Here is a 24,600-nt window from a genome sequence, read left to right as displayed (position 1 = left end):
TCCAATAAATGAATAAAATGATTTTTGACCACTTTGTTGTTCAGATATATCACATATTTGTAACTAAATGACGCATTCATTGAAACAAAACACAGTATGAACTGAGGAGTGAGTCCCGTGAGTTTCATGTGTTTTCTTCACTCCGCTGGGAAACTGCTCTCATGTCAAGAAGCAACAGATCAGTGCATGCGCTGCATCGTCCAATCAGTGAGCGATACACAGTAAGGGGGCGGGGCGAGTGTCTGAGGATTTCATCGAAGGATGGTCTGGTGGTTCCTCGGTTATAGCTCCTCCGTTATCGCTCCTCGCTCCTCGCTCCTCGGTCCTCCGGCAAAAATAAGGCCATTGGGACGCTACTCAAGATGGCGCAGACAAATCAACTTCCTGTGAGACCGAGACGAGGAGCGAGGAAATGAGAAATAAGAGAAGTGAAACGCAGCCTGGGATGCAGCCCATGTGTTCGGGGTCCGTCGCTTACCAATGACGTCACGCATTGTGATTGGCTGTACGGTAATCGCACGCTGATTGGTGTAACTAGGGGTGCTGACTAGGGTATACCGGGGGTCTGATCAAAGAATGAAGCTGTTAACGTGCTGCTACCATAAACTGGCTGTAGCCCACAAACTGAAGCAGAATGATCTAGGGCTGTCCCGAATACCATTTTTTGGGCTCCGGATATTCGGTAGTAATCATATACAGTCTATGGTAGTAATCAGCAGCGAACCGCTTCAACACGTGTATTTCGGTGTATTCACGGCATTCATTTTGTTATTCTACAGTATTGTTGTTTTATAGTTATTTGTTAATGTAACCCAATTCGTGTTCTTTGAAATTGAAAAGGATATCGCATTGTGTTTGTTACTTTCGTTGCAGTTGTATACGTCTTAAGTGTAATTTGGCTTGGCTTCCTATTTATGGACATGCTTTTATTTTGAAGGAGAGTTAGCGCAGTTGACAGGAAGTTGTTGTTGCTTTGGAAACAACGTGACAGAGATTAACGGAGAAAAGTAATATCTACATATAAAGACGGAGAAAGTAAACGATAACGTTTATGGTTAAGTGTTAGCACCCCCAAAAAAATTCAAACTCAATTTGAAAAAAAACGGGGAAAAAAACTAACAAATGAATATCCGAATAACGAAATTGAAACCCGAAATAGTACTCCAACGAACGAATATTCGGATATTCGGGTACAGTCCACTGTACCCGAATATCCGAATACTATAATAAAGTTATAGTGTAGTGATCACTAATTAACGGGGTTACATAATTCAATCCAGGATCTACAGGTTGGGGGTATTGTTTCCGCACGGACATATATGTTGACGGTACCTCCGGGGTACCTACTGTGTGTGTGTCCCTTTCGCTTTCTCTTCTCTTCTCGGGCTGCGACCCGACAGCATGTGCATTTCTGCTGCTCAATAAAGCCAGATTTGTACCTTCATTGCACCGCCTCCGACTCCCTTCTCTCGGCACTACATTGGTGACCCTGACATAAGTCTCGCGAAGGTTCCGAGACTGAATCTAACGCGGCAAAAAACATACTGTTTTTCTCGAAATGCCGGAGATTTTTGGAGACGTCCGTGGCTGCCACGTGCTCACAGACTGAGGCTCGGTGCGCCCCACGGAATGGCTGAGGACGTCGCTCACCATTCCCGCTTCGTCTCGGCACTGGAAGGCAGCAAGCCTTCCTACTACGAGGAGACGATGCACGACCTGCTAGGTATGGAGGAACCCGACTTCTACCTCATGGGGCTGTTTCTTCGGGACATGCGGCTGCATGTCCAGGCTGCGCTAGCTAACACGGCTAGTGTTGAGCCCCGCGCTTTGGCCGAAGAAGCTTGCCGGTTCTTCCTGGCCGCCCGGCGATTGACCCCTGAGGTGCTTGCCACTGCACGCTGCAGCACCTTCCCTGGTGGGGGCACGCCGCCTAGCAGAGGCTCCGGGGCCGACGACGACGACAGCGACTACCGGCCGTCGAGAACGGCTAGCCACGACTGCTAACGACAGCTAGCCACGACAGCTAACGGCTAGCTGCTACCAACGGCTAACGACGACTGCTAGCAATGGCTGACGACGACTAGCAGCTAGCGGCTAACGACATCCATTGGCTATCGACATCCGACTGTTTTTTTTTGTTTTGTTTTTTGTGGTGCCTGAGAGGAGGTTCGATCAAGTCTGGTCGGCCTCGTGTGGATCCTCTCGCAATTTCGCCCACCTGTTTTTGTTCGTGGACAGGACGACCCTCTTGAGCTTTTTCTGGTGCCTGAGAGGAGGTTCGACCATGTCTGGTCGGCCTCGTGTGGACCCTCTCGCTTTTTCACCACCTCGACGGCGGCTTCGGACGTCGCCCATGCCTTCTCCGGCCCGTGGGTGGCGTGCTTCTGGACCCCGTCTCGCCTCGACTCTACGGTTTCGAACGTCGCCCATGCCTTCATCGGCCCGTGGGTGGCGCACTTCGGGACCCTGTCTGGCCTCTTCCTTCGCCTCGGCAGCAGCTTCGGATGTCGCCCACGCCTTCTTCGGCCCGTGGGTGGCGCGCTCCCGGACCCTGCCTGGCCTCTCCTCTAACCGCGGCTCATGGTTCGGCTCACGGTTCGCCTCGACGGCGGCTTCGGCCGGCGCCCCGTCTGGCCTCTCCCCTGTCCACGGCTCCCTCCTCCCGGGGACACGGCTCCTTCCTCCCGAGGACTTCGTGCCCGCCGCCGCTGTGCCTTCGCCTGCGGCCGGGCAGCGCTCCTCCCTGCTGGGGACCACCGGGATGTTCACGCCTGTCCCCGCGTCGCAACACGGCGACCCTGCTTTCTGCGGCCCCCTGACGACGGCCCGTTCCGGCCCGCCCCCCACCCTCCGGTGGGGATGCCCTTGCCCTCGTTGGGGCCCCTACCCTCTCCTGCGGCCCCCTTCCGACGGCCCGTTCCATGGCCCGGCCCTCGCCGGCGGCCCCGCCCTCCTCGGCCCCTGTGGTGCTTCCTCCCGGACGCGAGGATTGTGTCCATGGTTGAATTCTGGAGGGGCTTGTGTAGCAGTGACGTGCGGTGAGGTTCATGGCTGGTGAGGCACTGACTCTTTCAGAGTCAGATTTACAAATATTATAGCCTATTTTGACCTTAATCGAAATATTCTGTTATTTTCAAAAGCTTTTTTAGTCTGATGCTATGATTAATTTTAAACAGACCGATCAACAAAAGGATACCCAAAATCTAAATATTGGATTGTTCTTTCTAAGTAAGATCCCATTTTCATTACAGTTGTGGTCTTACCTTGACTTGAAGATGAATATAAGTCCATGCTATCCTTCTGGACAACAATCTCTATTACTGTTTTGTAAAAGTCCTCCTTATCTTCCTGTAGTTTCAAAAGTCTAGTTTGTTGTTTGCGGTAGAATAACAGTAGCAACAAGAACCTGTGGGCTCACGTGCGCCCCCTTCAGTGCGGCAGAGGTTATGGCTGCCTCTCCTGGTGCTTTTTTCATTGCCGTTGTACGATGAGACCAGCGAGCCTAAATATCATATATACGTGAAATAAGTTATTTAGAGACTATGGATGGCGAGGATAAATGTAATAAAGGGATCTACAAACATTACATTGGTGACCTACAGTGAGATGGGAACAGGCATGCGCTTAGGGCCCGCTTTCCAGACAGTTTCTGTGGGGTGACGCATTCTGAAGTGAGGCAGAGCTCATCTGTGCCTCACCTCACCCCACAGTAAATGGCTTGAGCGCGCTCACAAAATAAGTGGCCGCGCTAAATTAGTGCCCGCGCTCCAGCAAGTTACTGTGGGCTTACGTGAGGCAGTGCTCGTCCCTGCCTCACTTCTCATCGCTCCCGTAGCGGAGCTCGGCAAATTTGCTGATTTTGACTATAAAATGCGATTGGAATCATACAGAAATCACATTTACACAAGATCAGTGGAGACATTTTATTATTATTATTATTTAGTTTTTCTTTAATTGTTTTTCCGTTACATTGGACTCGAGTATGACAGGTGAGGCTCTGCCTCCCCTGCCTCCACTGACTGCACGTCGCTGTTGTGTAGTGATCACTAATTAACGGGGTTACATAATTCATTCCAGGAACTACAGGTTGGGAGTATTGTTTCCGCACGGACATATATGTTGACGGTACCTCCGGGGTACCTACTGTGGGTGTTTCTCAATCGCGAGTACGCTTGCTTGGTAGCACATGTCTGCCGAGCATCTTGCTTCAGAAGCGAGTCAAGAATACTTCCTGACATTCGGAAAACAAAGAGTGGAACAGGCTAGCAAGTGTGCAGGTGTGCGTCATATGAGAGGCCCCGCCTTACATCTTCCGCCACAGATTTGGGGAAATTGGTCCGTGCGCAAAGCATTGTGGGGATTTTAAGACCGCGAAGTCTACTCATGTGCACACTCGATATTTCTCCAAACGGAGTACGCCGGGCTTGGTAGATTTCCAAGTATACTGGAGATTGGAACAGTACTTCGGCGGCACTCGATGACGTAGTATGCTTGAAATAGTGGCTCTGAAGCAGCTTTACTCGCGATTGAGAAACACCCAGAGTGTGTGTCCCTTTCGCTTTCTCTTCTCTTCTCGGGCTGCGACCCGACAGCATGTGCATTTCTGCTGCTCAATAAAGCCAGATTTGTACCTTCATTGCACCGCCTCCGACTCCCTTCTCTCGGCACTACAATAGTAAATAATAACAAACTCCAGTGTGGAATTCCATAATTCCATATTCATAAATAAAATGATATGCAAATAACATTTTCTTGGCTGTGGACTTGTACTCTACATAATTATGTTGAGCTCATGGTAATCTAATTCAATAAACAATAACTGCAATGAACAGATAGCATTTTGTGTATAATGATTGGATATGGTGTAATTTGGTAAATGATTCTGTGTTGAAAAATGTATATCTTTAAAAACTGCGTTAGTGTATTAGGGCGGGCCATACTATTTTTTTTTTGTAAATCGATCGAGAGGGGTGTTCAAATAACGTATTTTGGTGTGTAGAACACACATCTATTTAGATTTATTTATTTTGAAGTTGTTGCTATGGAAACAACATGACGGAGAAAAAAGTAAGATCTTCTACATATAATAACGGACAAAGTAAAGAATGAAGTGTATGTTAAAATGTTCGCATCCCCCGAAGAGGCTCAAGCTCTTACGTTGAGTCTGGAGTTTCAATACATTCGGAATTTGACCGTGTAAAATGTCCTCTTGGGTTACCGTACAGCCAATGCGTGACGTCATTGGTAAGCGTAACGGACCCCGAACACATCTGGTAGGCCGAACACATATGGTACCTACAACTGCTCTCTCTCTCTTTCTCTGTGTTCCTGAGAAAGTGTGTGTGAGCTCCAGCACTACTGATCCATCATCTGTGTGTCAGGATAAACCTCCGAATGGACTCTGTGCTCTTTTTTCTGGAGCGTTTACCTCGGACTATAGGAGCTAGTTTAGCATGCTAGCTGGAAACACGTTAGCAACACTAGTCAGATTGAGAGTTTGATGAAGAGAGAAACGGTGTGTTTAACGGAGTTTGCAGGAAAAAGTGATCTAGTAAACATGAGTAAAGTCCAAATGCTGCTGTCGTTGAAGAAGCAGCGACTCACTGCTGCTGCTGAAGAGATATTTGCTCTGTATGAAAAAACTATAGCAGAGCTCGAGGAGGAGCTGTCTCTTTCCAAAGAGGAGAACGAGAGACTCCAGAAACTACTGGACGCTGTTTTACAGCCTCAGCTTCGGATACACAGAGCAGGTCTGTGCCCTTTACTTTTTATTAACACTTTAAACTCTTTATTTACACTTTAAACTCTTCAGTCACACTTTATTATCACATGAATAACACTTTAGACTTTGTACTATCACTTTATACCCTTTATCAGCACCGTCTTGCTACAGGTAGTAGATCCTGAAGTAAAAGTACAAACACCACACTGTGAAATACTCCATTACAAGTTAAAGTACTGCATTCATATCTTATTTAAAGGTCCCATGTCATGGCCATTTCTACTGATCATAATTCCATTGTTGAGGTATACTAGAATAGATTTATATTGTGCAATTTTCCAAACTCACATTGGTTTCTCATACAGCATCTCTGTATAGAATGTGTATTCACTCTCTGTCCTAAATGGCTTGTTGGAGCTCTCCTTTTTGGGAGAATAAACCCCACAGATCCTCAACTCCGGTGTGTTTCACTCATTAACAACGCAACACAGAGCAACAAGAACGTTGTCTACAGTAGCCATGAACTCGCATGTATTATCTTATTTGATGGGGGGTAGTTGCGTGGACCATTGCCCGTCACACCCCCTGTCAACGCCTTTGAGGATACTCTTCATTCATCCCCCAGCTCTCTCTACTCTCCGCTCACCCTTTCACCCTCGCCCTCCCCCCTGGAGTTCGATGACCGCATGAAGGCGATACGCAGGGTTGGCAGCATGTCCTTTACCCCCGCCCCTCAACGACGCCCACCAAAATCACCGAAGACAAGGAATGGATTCCAGTCACCAAGCTGGGCCGCCTGGTTAAGGCAGGGACGCGCACCATCTCCCCCGTCTTCATCACCATGCCTACCATAATCATCCAAACCAAAACAATACAAGGAAGATGGAAGCAGATTTCCAAACCCCCCTTCCTACAGTGTAGCCCTCATCCTGCCCTCCTATGATGAGAGGAGCAGGGTGGTGGGTCCTCCCTCCCCTTCAAAGCCTGATAGGGATGTTTGTGTACAAAACGCTGCAAACTGATATTTGCTGGGTCCAGGCTCAAGGGCGTATGGCACTCTCAACTTTTTCAAGTACATGCCGGGGCCCTTCCTGCCAGTAGCTTTGCCGATATCTGTGTTGATAGGTAATAGATTAAGAGCAGTGAATCATCTTAGATACAGGAAGCGCTCAAACGTTTGTGTGAGTTTATCAAATTTAGCAGTGATTCCATGTCAGCCACAGCTTGTTACAAAAAACCTGACTGATAGTGTGTTTAACGAACTTAAACTAGCTTTATTAAATGTCAGGTCTTTGGCAGGAAAAACATTTTTAATCAATGATTTTATCACTGAGCACAATCTCGATTTTATGTTCTTAACAGAAACTTGGATTGAACAAAATAACAGTGCAGCTGTTCTTATCGAATCAACCCCTCCCAACTTTAGTTTTATGAGTCAGGAAAGAATGCATAAGAAAGGAGGTGGAGTTGCTATTCTGTTCAATGATTCCCTTCAATGCAGGAAGACATCTTATGGAAACTTTGCTTCTTTTGAATATGTGGCCCTTCAGCTGAAATGCTCCTCTCGAGCTCTGTTCCTAAATATCTATAGACCACCCAAATACTGTGCAAGCTTTTTTGATGATTTTACCGAGTTGCTGTCGATAGTGTGTATTGACTTTGACCGTCTAGTCATCGTTGGTGATTTTAACATCCATGTTGACAACCCCCAGGACAGAGGGGCTAAATAACTGTTTTGTGTTCTTGATAGCTATGGACTGGCTCAGCATGTGACGGAGCCCACGCACAATAAGGGGCACAATCTGGACTTAATTATCTCAAAAGGTCTGAATGTCTCTAAGGTTGTGGTGACTGATGTTGCACTCTCTGACCATTCCTGTGTTTACTTTGAGAGCTCTCTTTCTGTTCAAAAAGAGGTAACCACAAAGCGATATTTAACTGAAAATACTAGGGAAATGTTTACTCAGAATTTTTCTTCCACACTTGCCCCTGCTAACATCTCAGTAAATGAGCTAGTAGATACTTTTAATTCAAAAATTAAAAATGTTATAGATGCCATTGCTCCAACTAAGGTAAAGGAAGTGTCTGGCAAGAAAATATCTCCATGGAGAAAGGCCATGACCGTGAAAACAGAAAAAAGAGAATGTCGAAAAGCTGAACGCAGGTGGCGAAAAACAAATCTCCAGGTTCACTTTGAAATCTATAAAGAGAGACTTGGCCTTTATAATTTGGAATTGAAAAACGCACGACAGTCTTTCTTCTCTGACATCATTACCAACCGGACCCTGAATCTAACTAAAGCTGTCGTCCATAGAAAATAATGTGCGCCAGGGAACCTACGTTCCTGAAAAGAAGGGCCTCTAGATGTCCCTGAATAATAAACTATCATGTCAGCTTGTGCTCGGTGATAAACTGGCAACAACAATGCGCCCAAGCTGCCCCTCCTTAAGAGAGATAGCAGCAATACCCAAGGCCGTAGAACTATGCCATGGGACAGGAGACAGTGAGAAGAGAAAACGATGAACTTTGTCTGAGGTTGAATACCTAAGCAAATTATTCCCTAACAATAAATAAATATATATATATATATATATATATATATATATATATATATATATATATATATATATATATATACACAGAATATATATTTTGGGAGAGATATACACTAGTATTAGACGCAGTCAAAAGTTTGGACAAATCTTTTTATTTATTTAAATTGGTTCTACATTGTAGATTTATACTGAAGACATCAAAACTATAAAAGAACACATATGGAATTGTCTAGTAAACAAAAAAGTGTTAAAAAAATCCAGAATATGATTTATATTTTGCTGGCTACTGCAGAATGCTGTGGTAGCCATGCTGGTTCAGTGTGCCTTGAATTCTGAATAAATCACCAACAGTGACACCAGCAAAGCCCCCCCCCACCATCTCACTTCCTCCTCCATGCTTCACGGTGGGAACCACTCATGCAGAAACCATCCGCTCACCTTCTCTGCATCTCACAAAGACTCCTTGAGCTCTGTGATCATTTATGTGGGCTCTAATCTGAGGTGCTTTCATTTGCGGTTTCTGAGGCTGGTAACTCTTGTGTATTTATCCTCTGCAGCAGAGGTAACTCTTGCTCTTCCTGTCCCGGGGGGTTCCTCATGAGAGCCAGTTTCATCATAGCGTTCGTTGGTTTTTGCGACTGCACTTGAGGATACATTCAAAGTTCTTTAAATGTTCCGGATCGACTGGCCTTCATTTCTTAAAGTGATGATGGACGGCCGTTTCTCTTTACTGAGTTGAGTGGTTCTTGCCATAATATGGATTACAACAGCAGTCAAATAGGGATTTCCACTGTGCACTAACTCTACCTCTGCAAAACACAACTGATGGTCTCAAACACATTAAGAAGGCAAGTAATTCCACAAATTGAGTCTTGACAAGGCACACGTGTTAATTCAAAACCATTCCAGGTGACGACCTCATGAAGCAAACTGAGAGAAGCTAATGGCGCGTTTCCACTACACGGCCTCGCTCGTCCCGCTCGGTATGGCTGGGCCTCGTTAGGACTGGCTCACTTTATGGCGCATTTCCATTACAGTTTAGGAACTGGGGTAGTATCTATAGTAACGCAGTGTAGGCGGAGCCGTGACGTGATCTTCAATGAGAACCCCAGAAAAACAACACAGCCGTTAGCTGTTAGCACTCAGAGCTCACAGCAGAGTTCCCGTTAGAATATTTTTTTGCCGGTCAACATGTCCGTTAAAGTTGAAATCTTCCGGACAAAATTAGATAAGTGCCGGTTAAAGGTCTTCTTTGTTATTTATTGAGCTTTAAAACAAATTGATATGATTCGACATTAAACAAACTAATTATAGTAGATTAACTACATTATTCAAAAGTGTACAGTAATTTACAAAAACGCGGGAATAATAAACGGAGCGCTCTCTCCTTCTCCTGACAGCCCGTCAGTATCATGCAGCTCGCGGATCCAGTAATGAGTGACCCGACAGTAAAACTAAACATATCTATAACTAGTTTAGGTAGTTTGAGAGGTAATTAAAATAGCTACGTGTGATTTTCTAACCTGAAGTGTGTTTTGCTCTGCTCGCCGCTGCAGGGGATCATGCAGAGCTGCGTGTCGACTCGTCAGCAGCAGCCGATCTCTCTCTCCTGTCAGATTAGACTTTACTCGCATTTATGTCCATATCGATCAGATCTAGCTAGTTCTAGCTAATGATATGACTACCTGCTTGTTAAAAGACACCTAAACAATAAGCGTCGCTATGCAACCGGATGAGGCCACAAAGTATAGCGCAGCATTATGCATTTGTTTACATGCCCACCGGAACCCCGAGGCATTACCAACAGATCAACGCACAATCAACCCATACAGGACATCTCTTTCTCCACATTAAGTGTTAGACATTAGAATTGACAATTTTTGTCTGTCACATACTCTTTTGTCTGTCACATACTATTCTTGTCTGTCACATAAGTGGCGCAACTGATGCGGTATTGCGCTAAGGGAAAATTATTTTGACCGGACATTTTGACCGGAGAGATTTAGATTTGCCGGACTTCAGCATATTTTACCGGTCATTGTCCGGTAATTACCGGCTAACGGGAACTCTGGCTCACAGCTCCTCATATATGTTCAGAAACTAGACAAAAGTTAAACAAGTACAAACCACAGACTGCCTGTGTCATGGTGAATACAGTCGCTGCTTTATTTATGTCTGTATAGGCCGTTGTTGTGAGTGTGGACGGTCGGAGCATATACTGCGTTAGCTTAGCCAATCTCCATTTAGAAAACACGCATTTTAAAAGGTTTTTCGCCTGCCGTCTGTCTGCAGACTTGACAAAGCATTAATTCATGGTTTTTACTAACCGGTATCAGTATGTTGTTACTTCGGCATCATTTTGAAACGTGTATTACAATTAAATCACGGTCAAATATGTCCATCTTGTTGTAGTTGTAGCCCCCTTGCCAGCGATGCTCTCTCTAGTTTAGCATACTCAGCCCGACTCAGCCTCGTTGTCTCTGGCCCTTGACCCGCGATTTTATGAGGCCAGAAAAACTGTGAATTAGGACCCGCCGGCCGGTACTAGGCCAAGTGGAAACGCAACCAAAGACGGGCCGCTGACGTCACAGCCCTCTTAAACCGTGCTCCGCGCTGTAGTGGAAACGCGCCATAAGAGTGTGCAAAGCTGTCATCAAGGCAGAAGGGGGCTACTTTGAAGAATCTAGAATTAAAATCATATTCTTGATTTTTTTTTAACACTTTTTTGTTAACTAAATAATTCCATATGTGTTCTTTCATAGTTTTGATGTCTTCAGTATTAATCTACAAAGTAGAAACAAATTAAAATCAACAAACCATTGAATGAGAAGGTGTCCAAACTTTTGACTGGTACTGTATACAAAAAACACACATTTTAATATTTAGCAGGTTCCCTCATCTATAATCATTTATACAAGCGCTACTTTAAACATGTACAGCAGTAAAATGCAACATACAAAATAATCAAGAAACATCATAAATGAAACACTGACAGGGAACATTTTACTGCACCATCATTACTTTTACATAAGGTGCCGTAAAAATGTTGGATAATACTTGCATACTTTTACTTAAATGAGGTTTGAATGCAGGATTTTAATTTGTAACAGAGTATTTTCATTCTATACTGTAGGCGTAGTGTATCTGTGAACGATCCCAAATACAATTCATTGTTTACATTGCGGCTAGTACTAAACCAGAAGAAAAAACCCTTTTAAATGTTTAACTGGAAGTGGAAAGGGGCTGGGCTACATGAGGTGAATTGAGCCAACAAAATTAGACATGTTTTGTGTGTTTCCTGTTCCCTGCAGACGTCCAGCAGCTGGTGGTGGTTAAAGAAGAGCTTCTCCATGACCAACAGGCGTGGAGCACCAGTCTGGACCAGGAAGACCCAGAGCCCCCCCCACACATTAAGCAGGAACAGGAGGAACTCGGGATCAGTCAGGAGGGAGAGCAGCTTCAGGACCAGGAGGAGGCTGATATCACCAAGTCCACTTTCACTCCTGACCCTGTGAAGAGTGAAGATGATAAAGAGAAACCTCAGTCCCCACAGCCTCATCAAAGACGAACTGAACACATGGAAACAGAAGCTGATGGAGATGACTGTCGAGGACCAGAACCAGCCAGGAACTCAGATCCAGAGAGCAGTTTACAACCAAAGACTGAGGGCGACACTGGAGACTCTTCTGAACCTGACACTGAAGACAGTGCTGATTGGAAAGAGACCAGAGAACCTGCGTCAGGCTCAAACTCACTGAAAAATAGACATGAATCTGTCAGTGATCAACGACGTAGTGCTGAAAAGAAACAATTCGGGTGCTCTGTTTGTACGAAATCTTTTACACAGAAAGGAGATATTAAGAAACACATGAGAATCCACACAGGAGAAAAACCATACAGCTGCTCAGTCTGTAAGAAAGGTTTTTCACAGAATGGACATTTAAAGCTACACATGAGAGTCCACACAGGAGAGAAACCTCACAGCTGCTCAGTCTGTAAGAAAGCTTTTTCACATAATATAAATTTAAAAGCACACATGAGAATCCACACAGGAGATAAACCACACAGCTGCTCAGTCTGTAAGAAAGGTTTTTCACATAATATACATTTAAAGGCACACATGAGAATCCACACAGGAGATAAACCACACAGCTGCTCAGTCTGTATGAAAGGTTTTTCACAGAATGGACATTTAAAGTTACACATGAGAGTCCACACAGGAGAGAAACCTCACAGCTGCTCAGTCTGTAAGAAAGCTTTTTCACATAATATAGATTTAAAGGCACACATGAGAGTCCACACAGGAGAAAAACCATACAGCTGCTCAGTCTGTAAGAAAGCTTTTTCACAGAATAGAAATTTAAAGGTACACATGAGAGTCCACACAGGAGAAAAACCATACAGCTGCTCAGTCTGTAAGAAAGGTTTTTCACAGAATAGAAGTTTAAAGGCACACATGAGAGTCCACACAGGAGAGGAAATATACAGCTGCAATGTTTGTGACAAAAGATTTAAATGGTGTACTGATTTCAAAAGACACAAGTGTGTTGGTCGTCAGTCCTCACAGCTTAATGAAATTCAAACTGAGGATAACAGAGAGGCAGAGCCTCCAATCAGCAGCTCAGCTGAACACATGGCAACAGAAGCTGATGGAGAGGACAATGAATAAGTCTTGAATATGACAGTTCACACGTGAAAAAATCTGTCTGACTGGAAAAACATTGTTGCACAACATTCATATAAGACTTAAATTAACTCCATCTTTATCAACATGAGTGGACAATATGTTTAATGTTTTGTCATACTGATTTATATGTTAAACACTGACTGTTGATGAACCATTTTATTTTTGGATTGAGGGCTCCCAAGTTTCCATGTAGAGATATAGGATGATTTGATGTATTGTTCTTTATTTCTAAATGTTTTGTATCTTTGCTATCCTGTTAATGAGCTCTGTTTTACATAAATGTTCCTGTTATCTGATTGTTTTTGCTTCTGTAACTAAGGGAATACATTTGCCTATTTTGTATCCTGATTACCTAATGCCGTTACATGTAATACATTACTCCCTAAGCCTGATTTCACGCACCTGCAACCGATTCGCTAATAATCACAAATGTTCATTTATTTGACCCCTTGACTCGACTGTTTCTTGTTTAATAATCGTTACATCTCCTCAGGACCAAGTAATGGACCAGCTAGTCTTAGGGTGTTTCTCAATGTCGAGGACGCTTCCTTGGTTGGACATGTCTTCCGAGTCAGGTCCTTCAAAGGCTAGGCAAGAATCCTTCCTCGCATTCAGAGAATGAAGAATGGAACAGGCTAGCAAGTGTGCAGGTGTGCGCCTTAAATTGAGCGGGATTTGTTTGAAGACTCATTGATCTGCGAAGATCGAAGATTTACTTGAGTAACTGTATTTTGTAAAATGATCATCTCCAGGACAGAACCACTAAACTAACATAAAACGTTCTCCTTCTGTTTGCAGCCTTAACCTGTTAAGCCCCGGGGGGAAAATCGCAACATCTGCAAGAAACAGTGTCTGAGGGCTTCTTAACATTTAAAGACCTATTAATGTGTCATACCCACTTAACGGGAAGAAACTCAGCTATCAGACAATATTAACAATTTTTAGCAAAACGAAACATAAGGGTAATAACAAAGGCTCTGAATTAGCCCTGAGCGAAAAAATGCTAACACACTTAGCACAGAACTCACGTGAAAATACCCTTATTACTTATCGTATCTGCACAAACAAGATATCGATTAGCAAGCTGAGATTGCACAGATTCGACAGTTATTGGTATCATTACTGACCGATCCGAACTCTCAACATGAGAAGCTAACAAAGACATCACACCACGTAGCATTAGTTAGTCAACACGGCGATATGTCTTACCTTTGTTGTTTTCTGATCAAAAGTTGTCTTCAATGGCATTAAAACGAAAAACAGCTACTGAAAGTTCATCCATAGGTTAATCCAATGTGTCTGTGTCACTTTGAAATGATTTCTGATAATCCATCAGCAATAAAACTAGTTTTCAGATTTCAGAGTGTAAGATAGGTTTCGCTTTGGGCAAACTGCGTGCGCATAGCTCTCATTTCTCAATGGTAATGACAATTAAGACTATTAAAAAGTATTAAAAGGCATTTTCCAAGGTATTACATTTTGTAACTTGTTTTCAATAAGTATATAAATTGTCCAAAGAGGTTGTATTCTAAAGTTTGCCTGAATGTAATCATTGCGTAGGTGTGCAGTGTGATTCTTTGTAGTTTATTTATGGCATCCCGTTGGATTTGACGTCATCTGAACAGGACATCGCACGCTCACTGACTGACTGCTGCTTGATAGCGCGCGAAGGTCTGTTTACGCCGGTTGTTAAACAACATCGTTATGGGGAAATGCACATTTGCGTCCAAATGGTTGGAAGATAAGGAGGAAGGACAATCAATACTGTATATAGTAAATGTGAGGGAAAGTGTGTCAAAATGTATGAAAAGGGTCTTAAAAAAGGTATTAAATTTGACTTCAGGATTCCTGCATATACCCTGTTATAGAGCCTTCAGGTTCTGAAAATTATCAGCGATAGAGCTAGAAAAAAAACCTGAATAGAGCTAGAAGATAGCCAGTATGAAGCCAAGAAAGAACCAGTAAGACAGGAAGGAACCTTACATTTTTGCTGCCAATTAATGAGATTTTTTCACAGCTTTTATCTTAAAATATTTAGACTTTTTTTCTTTACATATAGTTTACATAGGATGAAAAGCACGATCCACACTGCTGGATTCTGCCCAAATCTGCTCAAAATGCATGCAAACATCTCGCTTTATCCATACTCCTGCAGTTTTATTGTTCTGGATTCATAGTGAAGTGTATTAGATGTTCTGCACTGTTATTGTTATGTATTTAATATAAAGTGAAATACCCATTAAAAAATTCAGAAAAGAAAAGGGACTCACTTAAGGAAAAAGGTTCTGAACCAGCGAGAATTCTTCATTTGCACATAAACATGATATCATATTTAAAGTTGTGACCAGATGGTATCGCCCGCTGCACATTTAACGCTTTCCATTTTCTTTTCTTTTTTCGCCTTTTATACCACACTGCAAGTCTGACATTTTTTAATGAGACGACTGGAAGTTCGACTGCAGTTTTAAACAATTATAAACACAGCTCAAGTCTTTCACAGCCAGAAATATTTCTCTGTGTCACCTTGTCTATTATTTGCCTCTTTCTTTTCACAGCCAGAAATATTCAAGCAGAAAAATCAGTGCCTGTTAAATCAAAGGGAAAGCAATCATCTAAGACAACATTTTGAACTCAGCGTACAAGACTCATCAATCCTGTGATTTTTGGTCATAATCCAGGCTCTTTGTTCACATAGAGAAGGATATTACAGTGTTTGAGGGCCTATGTCGGTTAAAAGCCAGCGGAAGGGTGTATTAGTCTGGGAAATAACTCATAATAAAGTTGTAAATAAACAAGAAAGAAACTGTGATACCTTTAAAAAAGAAGTGTTTGAAGCTTGTTCTCCCCCAGCTCTCCTACGTGATGTCCGGCTGGCATTACTTCGTCTGCCCGTCAGAGTTCAACTCCAAACAGGTCCAAGTGGACTGCGAGCCGTCGGAGCTTTTCCAGCTGCAGGACTACGCCCTGCCCTCCGTCCTGGAGTCCTTCACCGGATGGGTAAGACTCTCCTGACCTTCATCTGTCCTTCCCGTTTTCTGGCATCACAAGTCACATAAACATTCATGTAACTATGAAACAATAAAATCACTATATTGCAAATCCAGTAAGCCAAAAAACAAGAGGGATCCGTAATATTTGTAGAATAATGTATTTGTGTAGCAACCTTTCAAACACTTTGGAAGTGGACAATGCCAAACCGATATAATACATCATGTCTGTAAAGCTATAGAAAAATATAGACGGTTTATTCTTAACAGGTCAAACATTACATATTTCAAACTCAAAGCTTATGACATTTATTTCAGGACCTAGCCTGTAGTTTCAGCTAGTTTTAATTGTGTCAGCTATGTTATTTAGTTTTAATCCTGTTTTACTCATTAAGTAAAGTTAAAATATATCTAAATGTTGTTTCTAGAGTACACATTAACAGAACCGAAGTCCCATTTAATACCAGGTTTTTATCATACGTTTCAACCTCATCATATTTTTCTCAGCCAGGTTTGATTTTGATACTAATGCTGTGTTCACACCGGACGCGATGCGACGTTTGGGGGCGGCGCGATTACATGTAAAGTCAATGCAGAGACGTGGACAGACGCGAATTCGCTCCGACGGTGCGCATGAAGCGGTGGACGCAGCGCGAATCACACGATTGAGGCGATTGAACAGTGCCGCGTTAAACGCGAGAGTTCAATTTTTTCAACTCGAGCGTCAAATTCACGTGACGCGTTCTCGCGGAAGCCAATCAGCGGTGAGGATCTCAGCCGCCGTCACTGACGTTCAACCACACAACATCAGCCGTTAGCTGTTAGCAGTTAGCACACAGAGCTCACAGCTCCTCATATCCGTTCAGAAACTGGACAAAAGTTAAACAAGTACAAACCACAGACTGTCTGTGTCATGGTGAATACAGTCGCTGCTTATTTATGTCTGTAGGCCGTTGTTGTGAGTGTGGAATGAGCATATACAACGTTAGCTTAGCCTGGTTGACCCGATCTTCATTCAGAAAACAAGCATTTTAAAAGGTGTTTTGCCTGCCGTCTTGTCTGCAGACTTGTCAAAGCATTAATTCATGGTTGTTACTAACCGGTATCAGTATGTTGTTACTTCGGCATCATTTAGAAACGTGTATTACAATTTAATCACGGTAAAATATGTTCATTTGTTGTAGTTGTAGCTCCCGAGCCAGCGCGTCTTGTTTGAATGATGCGAGTAAACACAGCTGGCAGCCGCGGTGAACCTCCAGCGTTTAGAGCGATGCGATAGGAGCGATTAGAGCGAAGCGAATAGTCGCATCGCGTCCGGTGTGAACGCAGCATAAAAGCCTGGGGATGCAAGTCCTATTTTAGCCAAAGCACTAGTAACTAGTTTAGTTTGATTGAACTGCTGGTCTCTGTTTCTGGGACTTGGGAGGACGGCCCGGGGGAACGGCATAGGTCAAGGAGGTGGTCTCGGGCGGGGAAACTCAGGGGGCCAAAGACAGGGGTGAAGGCCTCAACGGGGTAACTTAGGGGGCCGGGCTCGAGGGTGAAGGCCACGACTGGGGAACTCAGGGGGCCGGGCTCAAGGGCGAAGGCAGCGGCTGGGAAACTCAGGACGAAGGACGGGCAGGAAGGCGGCGACGGGACAGCTCCGGAGGACGGGCAGGAAGGCGGCGACAGGACAGCTCCGGAGGACGGGCAGGAAGGCGGTGACGGGACAGCTCCGGAGGACGACTTACGCCGCAATGGGACCCCTCCGGTGTCAGCTGGATCGCCAGAGCAGGAGTACTGGGATAGGGAGCAGGAGCTGGAGGGACCCCCGGCGGGACAGGTGTAGACAGGGACCCCGGACGGAACATGGGCTGGTGTCAGCGGGACCCCCAACGGAACAGGACACGGAGTTGGTGGGACAGGTGTCGGTGGGACCCCCAACGGAACAGGACACGGAGTTGGCAGGACCCCCAACGGAACAGGTGTCGGCGGGACCCCCAACGGAACAGGACACGGTGTTGGCAGGACCCCCAACGGAACAGGTGTCGGCGGGACCCCGAACAGGACAGGACATGGTGTTGGCGGGACCCCCGGTGGAACAGGTATCGGTGGGGCACCCAACGGAACAGGACATGGAGTTGGCAGGAACCCCAGCGGGGCAGGTGTCAGCGGGACACCCAACAGGACAGGACATGGTGTTGGCAGGAACCTCGGCGGAACAGGTTTCGACGGGACCTCCAACAGGACAGGACATGATGTCGACAGGACCCCCGGCGGAGAAGGGACTTGAGTCGGCGGGACCACAAACAGGAAACAGGGAGCTGGAGTGGGCCAGAACGCCGACAGGACACAAGGGGCTGGAGTAGGCCGGGGAGCCGGAACTGGAGCCGGAACGGGAGTCGGAACCATGCCTGCGTGGGCTGGAACTTGAGTCGGAACGGAAGCCGGAACCAAAATGCTATGTAGTCAAGCACCAGCACTTTTCATAAATGAACTCAAAGCAGATAAAGCACGTGGTTCCAGCTCGAACCCTCAGAAAAGGAGCCATCACATTTAACATGTTCATAATTTTTGTTTCAAATATTTTCATTGAGAAGAAGCATACAAGTGTAAGCAATAGTACAGACTTCTTTGGGGTGGAAATCATGCTTCTCGTTTTCAACATAGAAGACAACAGAACAGCCAACAAGAAATAATAAAGAAAAACATAGCATGACAGGAATACCATACTTAATGACATACATAGTTAGAAAAGCACATCAGAGGAAAAAGAAAAACGACAAAAAACGTCAGCTTTTTTTCATTCCACATCATTTGGTCTCGGAGTCCAGTGTTTTTGAGTTACTGTACTGTTACACATTTCAGTTATAGACGACTTGTATTAACACTGTTGGTCAGATAGACATTTCTACCTGCATATCCTCTATATACCTATTAATGTGTGTTTTTCAGTTTCAATGCACTGCTCTCAACACTCACTGTACTGTATTGTTCCCCCCCCTCCTCCTCCACAGATTTTAAGTTTCTCTGTCGTGATTGTTTATATTTATACATAGATGTTTTTTTTATATTTGTTCTATTATATGTAAATATCGTGTCTGTTTTACCACATGTTTTGTAAGGTGGTGGGATTGTTGCATCTGTTTGTTACATTAGTAGAAACAATAATGGTTTCTAAACTGCCAATATCTGCTTCTTTATGTTGTAATGTTAGCAGCTTCAGGGCAGAAATACAGATTATATACAGAATATGTTTATCACTGGTGGACTTGTGTGTGTGACGGCAGCTGTGCCAGATGTGACCTGATTGCCAATTCAAGAGGTTTTACAGAAAGGACCCTTTGATTTTTATATCAGTGTCAAATGTTCGCTTCATTTGGTGGTTCAAATATAAAAGATTCTCTAATGTTGAGTTCATTTTGTTTTGTTTTCTTTAGGGGAAGCACCCCAGGTAAAAAGGGGGAACAAATTGGAATTTCTTGCGCCTTTTTATTGTGCTAAATCAATAGCCTCACTGGCATTTAGCCATTTGAAGTTTAAATTAGGCGTAACTAACTAAAGAGCAACTGATGTACAATATATTTTCTTGCATTTTAGAAATGTCCGTATGACTTTATGTTGATATTGTTAAAGAAAGGTAAAGCAGTTTTGGCTTGTGCTTCAAACTTCCAAAAAGGCCAAAAACTGGTACAAAGTAAGATTGCTAAGTACATCAACAAATGGTCACATCTTTCTGGGTTATTTTGGGAACAAACATCTGTATTCAGTGTACGTGGGTCCAACTCTGGTTGGATAAAGATAAAGGCTCTTATATGTCACCATAATCATCCAATCACATCAGGTTGTCCATCATGTCTCTTCAGATTCATCCTTTCGTTTCCATCCAATCAGAAAATATATAATTTATCCTCGTCAGTGAAAGCCAAATTAGGTACCTTACGTGTAAATGTAACCCTAGCTATAAAAATGCTGTGTTTATTTGTAAAGGACAACACAGCAATATGAACAATCATACAGCAGTCAGTGTAGCAGAAATGTGAAGTTAAGTATCTAAATGCTATTCTTAAAAACAGCTTACGTTTGTGCTATTATCTGTCACTGCTTCACGTAATCATGTTGGAAATAATTTGCCATTTTAAATATCCATTTTATTGGGTTCTGTCCTTAGAAAAAGCTGTATATTTTTAAGCAATTTACTCACTTTTTTGTAACACAACATTTGCTTCATTATGGCAATCAATTTCTAAAAGAAATAATGAATGTATGGACTCTTCATTTTCCCCTTTTCGACTGTCACTCCATCATTTCATTAACTTTTCTTAACTTCTTAAAGTATTTATTTATTGACTGTGAGAAAACCTTTTCAAAGTGACTATATTGTACATTTAAGAAGATGTTTAGAAATGGTGTTCTTCAGTATTTTTGGTTAGAGGAATATTTAAAGCTCCCATGTCATGCTTTTCCGGTTATTACCCGTCCCCTTGTGTGTTATGAAGGTTTTTATGCATGTAAACGGTGTGCAGAGTCAAAACCCTCAAAGTACACCCTGTAGCGAGTAAAACTCTAACACAGAAAATACCTCCCCAAAACGCCTCGTTGGAGATACGTCACTGCCCATTTGAGTCTTCCATTTAGTTCCGGGTACCGCCTGATGTCATCGGTACCCGGAACGAAATGGACCAATCCCGAAGAGCTATGGCCACACCAGCAGCGGCGTGTTCCTCCTCCAGAGGTTCGAAGAACCGGCATTTCACAGACGAAAGCTTCCAAAAACATTGCCCCAGTTTGAGGGCCGGATATGCACAGCTTGTTTGGGACCGTTTGGAGCAGGGGAAGATCTGGGTATACAACCTGTAAGTTTGCATTGTTATTTGTGTATTTATCAAACAAGACTGTTAAATGTGTAAACTGTGTTGGACTGCTAAGCCATTGACACAGTTGCTAACTGTGCTAACTAAGTTGCTAGAGTTTCCATATATCAACTCTAATATCAGCAGTGGCCTTGCATACATGTATCTCATAGCAGGAGAATGTCTGCATTCACACACAAAATACCCTATTGACAGTATACTGCGTGGTGATTGCCGGTCAGTCGAGAAACGTAATTACATTATAGCTGGCGTAGCGATCTAACACACGGAGCTTGAGCTAGTTTTGGTCAGAAAAACATTTTTGTGATGCTACGTTGCTAGCGTTTAAATATATCAACTACAATGTCAGCAGATGGCCTTACATGTTTGTCATGGCAGGAGAATGTCTGCAGTCACACACACGGAATACTCATACAGTATACTCCGGTTTTACCGTACATTGTGACCGTACCTATACTGCATGTAGCTAACGAGGCTAGCTGTATGCTAGCGCAAAACAATGTATTCATGCAAGTACATTGTATGGTCGCAGAATACCCGTATATCGATTGCAATTATAAACACGTTATTGCCTAGCCTAATAATGAACCACTAGCTTTTGTTCATAGTAGTTTTATACACTGCATTATAGTTGCCTTTTCCTCCAAGCTAACGTTCATATCGGGTTAGCTTACCAAGGTAAACAACGCTAGGTTAGACATATTAGCACGGCCACAGACTGTTCATACACAACTACTACTAACGAATCTAAAACAACTAAGTTTCTCTAATATTTTGTGATTTGCATTTGATTTCGTCCGCCAGATCCTGGCGGACAATCCATGACGGGGAGGGATTCTACTACTACTGAGGCCTGTGCTAAAAGGCCACCGCACCGCACCGGCTGTGCGCAGGCAAGAGGAGGAGGAATGGATGATCCTCCCTTTATACCGTGTATATATGTCTATATGTTCATTTTGTACATTTCTAAAATAAAGTTAATGGAAATACTCTAGTAGGCCTATCCCTTCTTCCCTGAATTCATATATAGCAAACCATGATTTGATTTCTCATCAAACAGTAGTAGTTTATAACGGGTAAAAATAACTTACTCTTTGTTATGAGAGTAGCTCGTAGGCCACAACGGAAAGACAAGGAGACATACACGAGTTACAAAACCCGGCCACATTTATTGTGGTAAATGCAAAGATAGGTGGTTGATGAGGATCGCAGAGTTAGTCTTCCTGCAGCCGCTTTGGAGAGAGACTGGGGCCGTAGTGTCCGGAGGTGTCCGTGATCGTGCTGATTAGCTTCTTCAGCTCCACCCCATCGTAAGACAAAGGCCCTGGGGCCGTCACACTCTTCTATAACAACAGTTAAAAATATATATATGTATATAAAATATACCGCTGTACCGACGCCATGATAAGACTGATGTACGCTGAGAGCAGCGGGAAAAGCACTGACATGGGCGCCAGCCTCTCTGGTGGTGACTAATCAGAAAGAGTGGCCGAGCTGACCAATCGGAGCACACTAGGCTCACAGGGAGGGGGGGGCAAGAGCTCAACGACGTCGTTAGTGGAGAAAGTGAATACTGCTGAATACACATGCTTGACAGAGATGCTGTATGCGAAACCAATGTGAGTTTGGAAAATTGCACAGTATAAATCTATTTTAGCATACCTCAACAATGTAATTATGATCAGTGGAAATGGCCATGACATGGGCCCTTTAAATGATTGCCATATAGGAGAGAGTATGGAGATAGCAGCAAAGTATTTTTCTGTCTTTTTTTTCTTGCTGTGACTTCAGTGCAGTTTGGTGTTCTTTAGGCTCTTCCACTGTAACTGTAATTAAAGCATTGTCTCCAAAAATGATATGTTTAGGACTGGAGTCTCAGCATTTATAGATATGTTCTATTTCTATTTTTAAGGTAATTTCCCTGCAGCTATGAAGTGTCATTTCTCTCTCTGGTGTCACAACTGTCCACTAGAGAGCGCTGCAGCTCCTGAGATTTAACACTGATGCTGCAGAAAGCTTTCTTGCTGATGTTGAATACATTCCAGTAAGTTCAAAAATATTATTAATGCCACTATTCAAAGAAGATTTTATAGCACCCGTTATGCCATTTTAAATCAACACAGTGCCCTCTTCTTAAGGAATGAACGTCCCACATGCTGTTTCCCTTTGTGGACATTTTATGTTGTGCTTATCTTAAGAAGCTGTTTGATTTCAGTATATTATTCTTAAAACTGTGCAACGGTTTTTGTTGACATTTTTCTGGATAAAATAACTTGTACTCTTTGATGCTGAATTGTGCTTTGCCTTAGTTTCAAGAAAATTAAAGGTATAAAAAAACAAACAAAGTGTATGTGACAGGCTTTCCCTCTTAGTCTTCTTCCCCATTTATAAATAGATATCACATCCATTCATGACCATACTGAACAATTTCATAACAGCTGTTTATATCCTAAAGCAGTGGTGGTGGATAGTAACTGAGTACATTTACTCAGTTACTGAACAATGTTTAGGTAATTTACTTGAGTATTTACTTTTCCTGCTACTTTATACTTACAAAATATATCAAATAATTGTTCATGTATTAGAGCTTTATTGGCCCCTATGAGAAATGTACAAGCTACCCTGCAGTAAATAAAGGTAAAGTTGTTCCTATTTACCAGTGGCAACATTTGAGCATTAATGGATTAAGATTTATACTTTTGAAATATAACATACGTTTTTCTGAATATAATTTTTTCATGAGGTATTTACTTTTACAAATATAAGTATCATTTGACGACTTAAGGACAAAGTATTCAGCACTTTAACTTAAATAAAAATAGTAAAACCACAGTGTGTAGAAATGATCAACACAATACAAATAAGTCCAGCATTAAATGTGATAAACACATTAATGCATCAATGATTATAATCAAAACATATATATATTATTCTGAAATGGGTCGATCTGCATATTGAGTACTTTTACTTTGGAACTTTAATTATATTTGATGCCAATACTTTGTCATTTACTTCAGTAACATCTTGAATGCAGGACTTTTACTTGTAACAGAGTATTCATACACTCTGGTATTTCTACTTTTACTTAAATACAAGATCTGAGTACTTATTCCACCTCTGCAGCTTACAATAAGTCAATCAACCACGAGGATGCAAACTCCGAACAGCACAAATCCTGCAAGAACATCAGCTTCAGATATACCAAACATTTGTAAATACTATACAGATATGTAATGTGTGTACCTGCGACCTGTTTAGCTTAATTTGTTTATTTGTTTTCCCTTTTTCCTATATGAGTTTTTCTGTTAGTTATAATAGTTTTTTTTGGAAAGGGTGGTTTATTATGTATCCAGTAGTAGGCGGTAAGGCAACGTCCGGATGATAATCGTTCTTAAAAACCAAAAAGAATATATCCTTCCCGCTTTTATTTTGACGTCCTCAAATCGCACGGAAGTGATGTTTCCCAGTCTTTCTAACCTGGGTTGCGGTCGATACTCCAAAAAAACAGCTCCTAAGTTCTAACCCTATCGTCTATTCCTTGACCTCGGAGTGAAACGTCATGGGGTTAAGGGATAGTGGATAGGAGAATTCAAAAGGACTTAGGAGAAGAGACTGCGGCACTTTAGAGAATCCGACTGCACTTTCACTATCCGACGTGTTTATGATGCGCCAGCGGAGGTCATGTGCACCTGCTGCGGTGGGGAAACTATGGAAACTACAGTTTTCTATACAGCGGACTACAACAGGGATGTTTAATAAGAACGAGGGACTACTGTAAACTCTGCACCGTGCT

General features: G+C 43.1%; 1 protein-coding gene across 1 annotated transcript; it reads left to right on the top strand.

The window, feature by feature from the left end:
- The first annotated feature begins 1,629 nt into the window (after positions 1-1,629).
- LOC117496784 (zinc finger protein 239-like) lies at positions 1,630-13,248 on the top strand. The gene is made up of 3 exons (XM_034148539.1): positions 1,630-1,782; positions 12,011-12,365; positions 12,450-13,248. Exons 1-3 carry the CDS (start codon positions 1,630-1,632, stop codon positions 12,944-12,946), a joined length of 1,005 nt encoding a protein of 334 aa, XP_034004430.1. The 3' UTR covers positions 12,947-13,248.
- Positions 13,249-24,600: the final 11,352 nt, after the last annotated feature.

Source organism: Trematomus bernacchii, unplaced genomic scaffold (genome assembly GCF_902827165.1).
Source record: "Trematomus bernacchii unplaced genomic scaffold, fTreBer1.1, whole genome shotgun sequence".
NCBI lineage: Eukaryota > Metazoa > Chordata > Actinopteri > Perciformes > Nototheniidae > Trematomus > Trematomus bernacchii.
The sequence above is the reverse complement of the archived record's forward strand: the minus strand, read 5'-3'. Positions and strand labels throughout refer to the sequence as shown.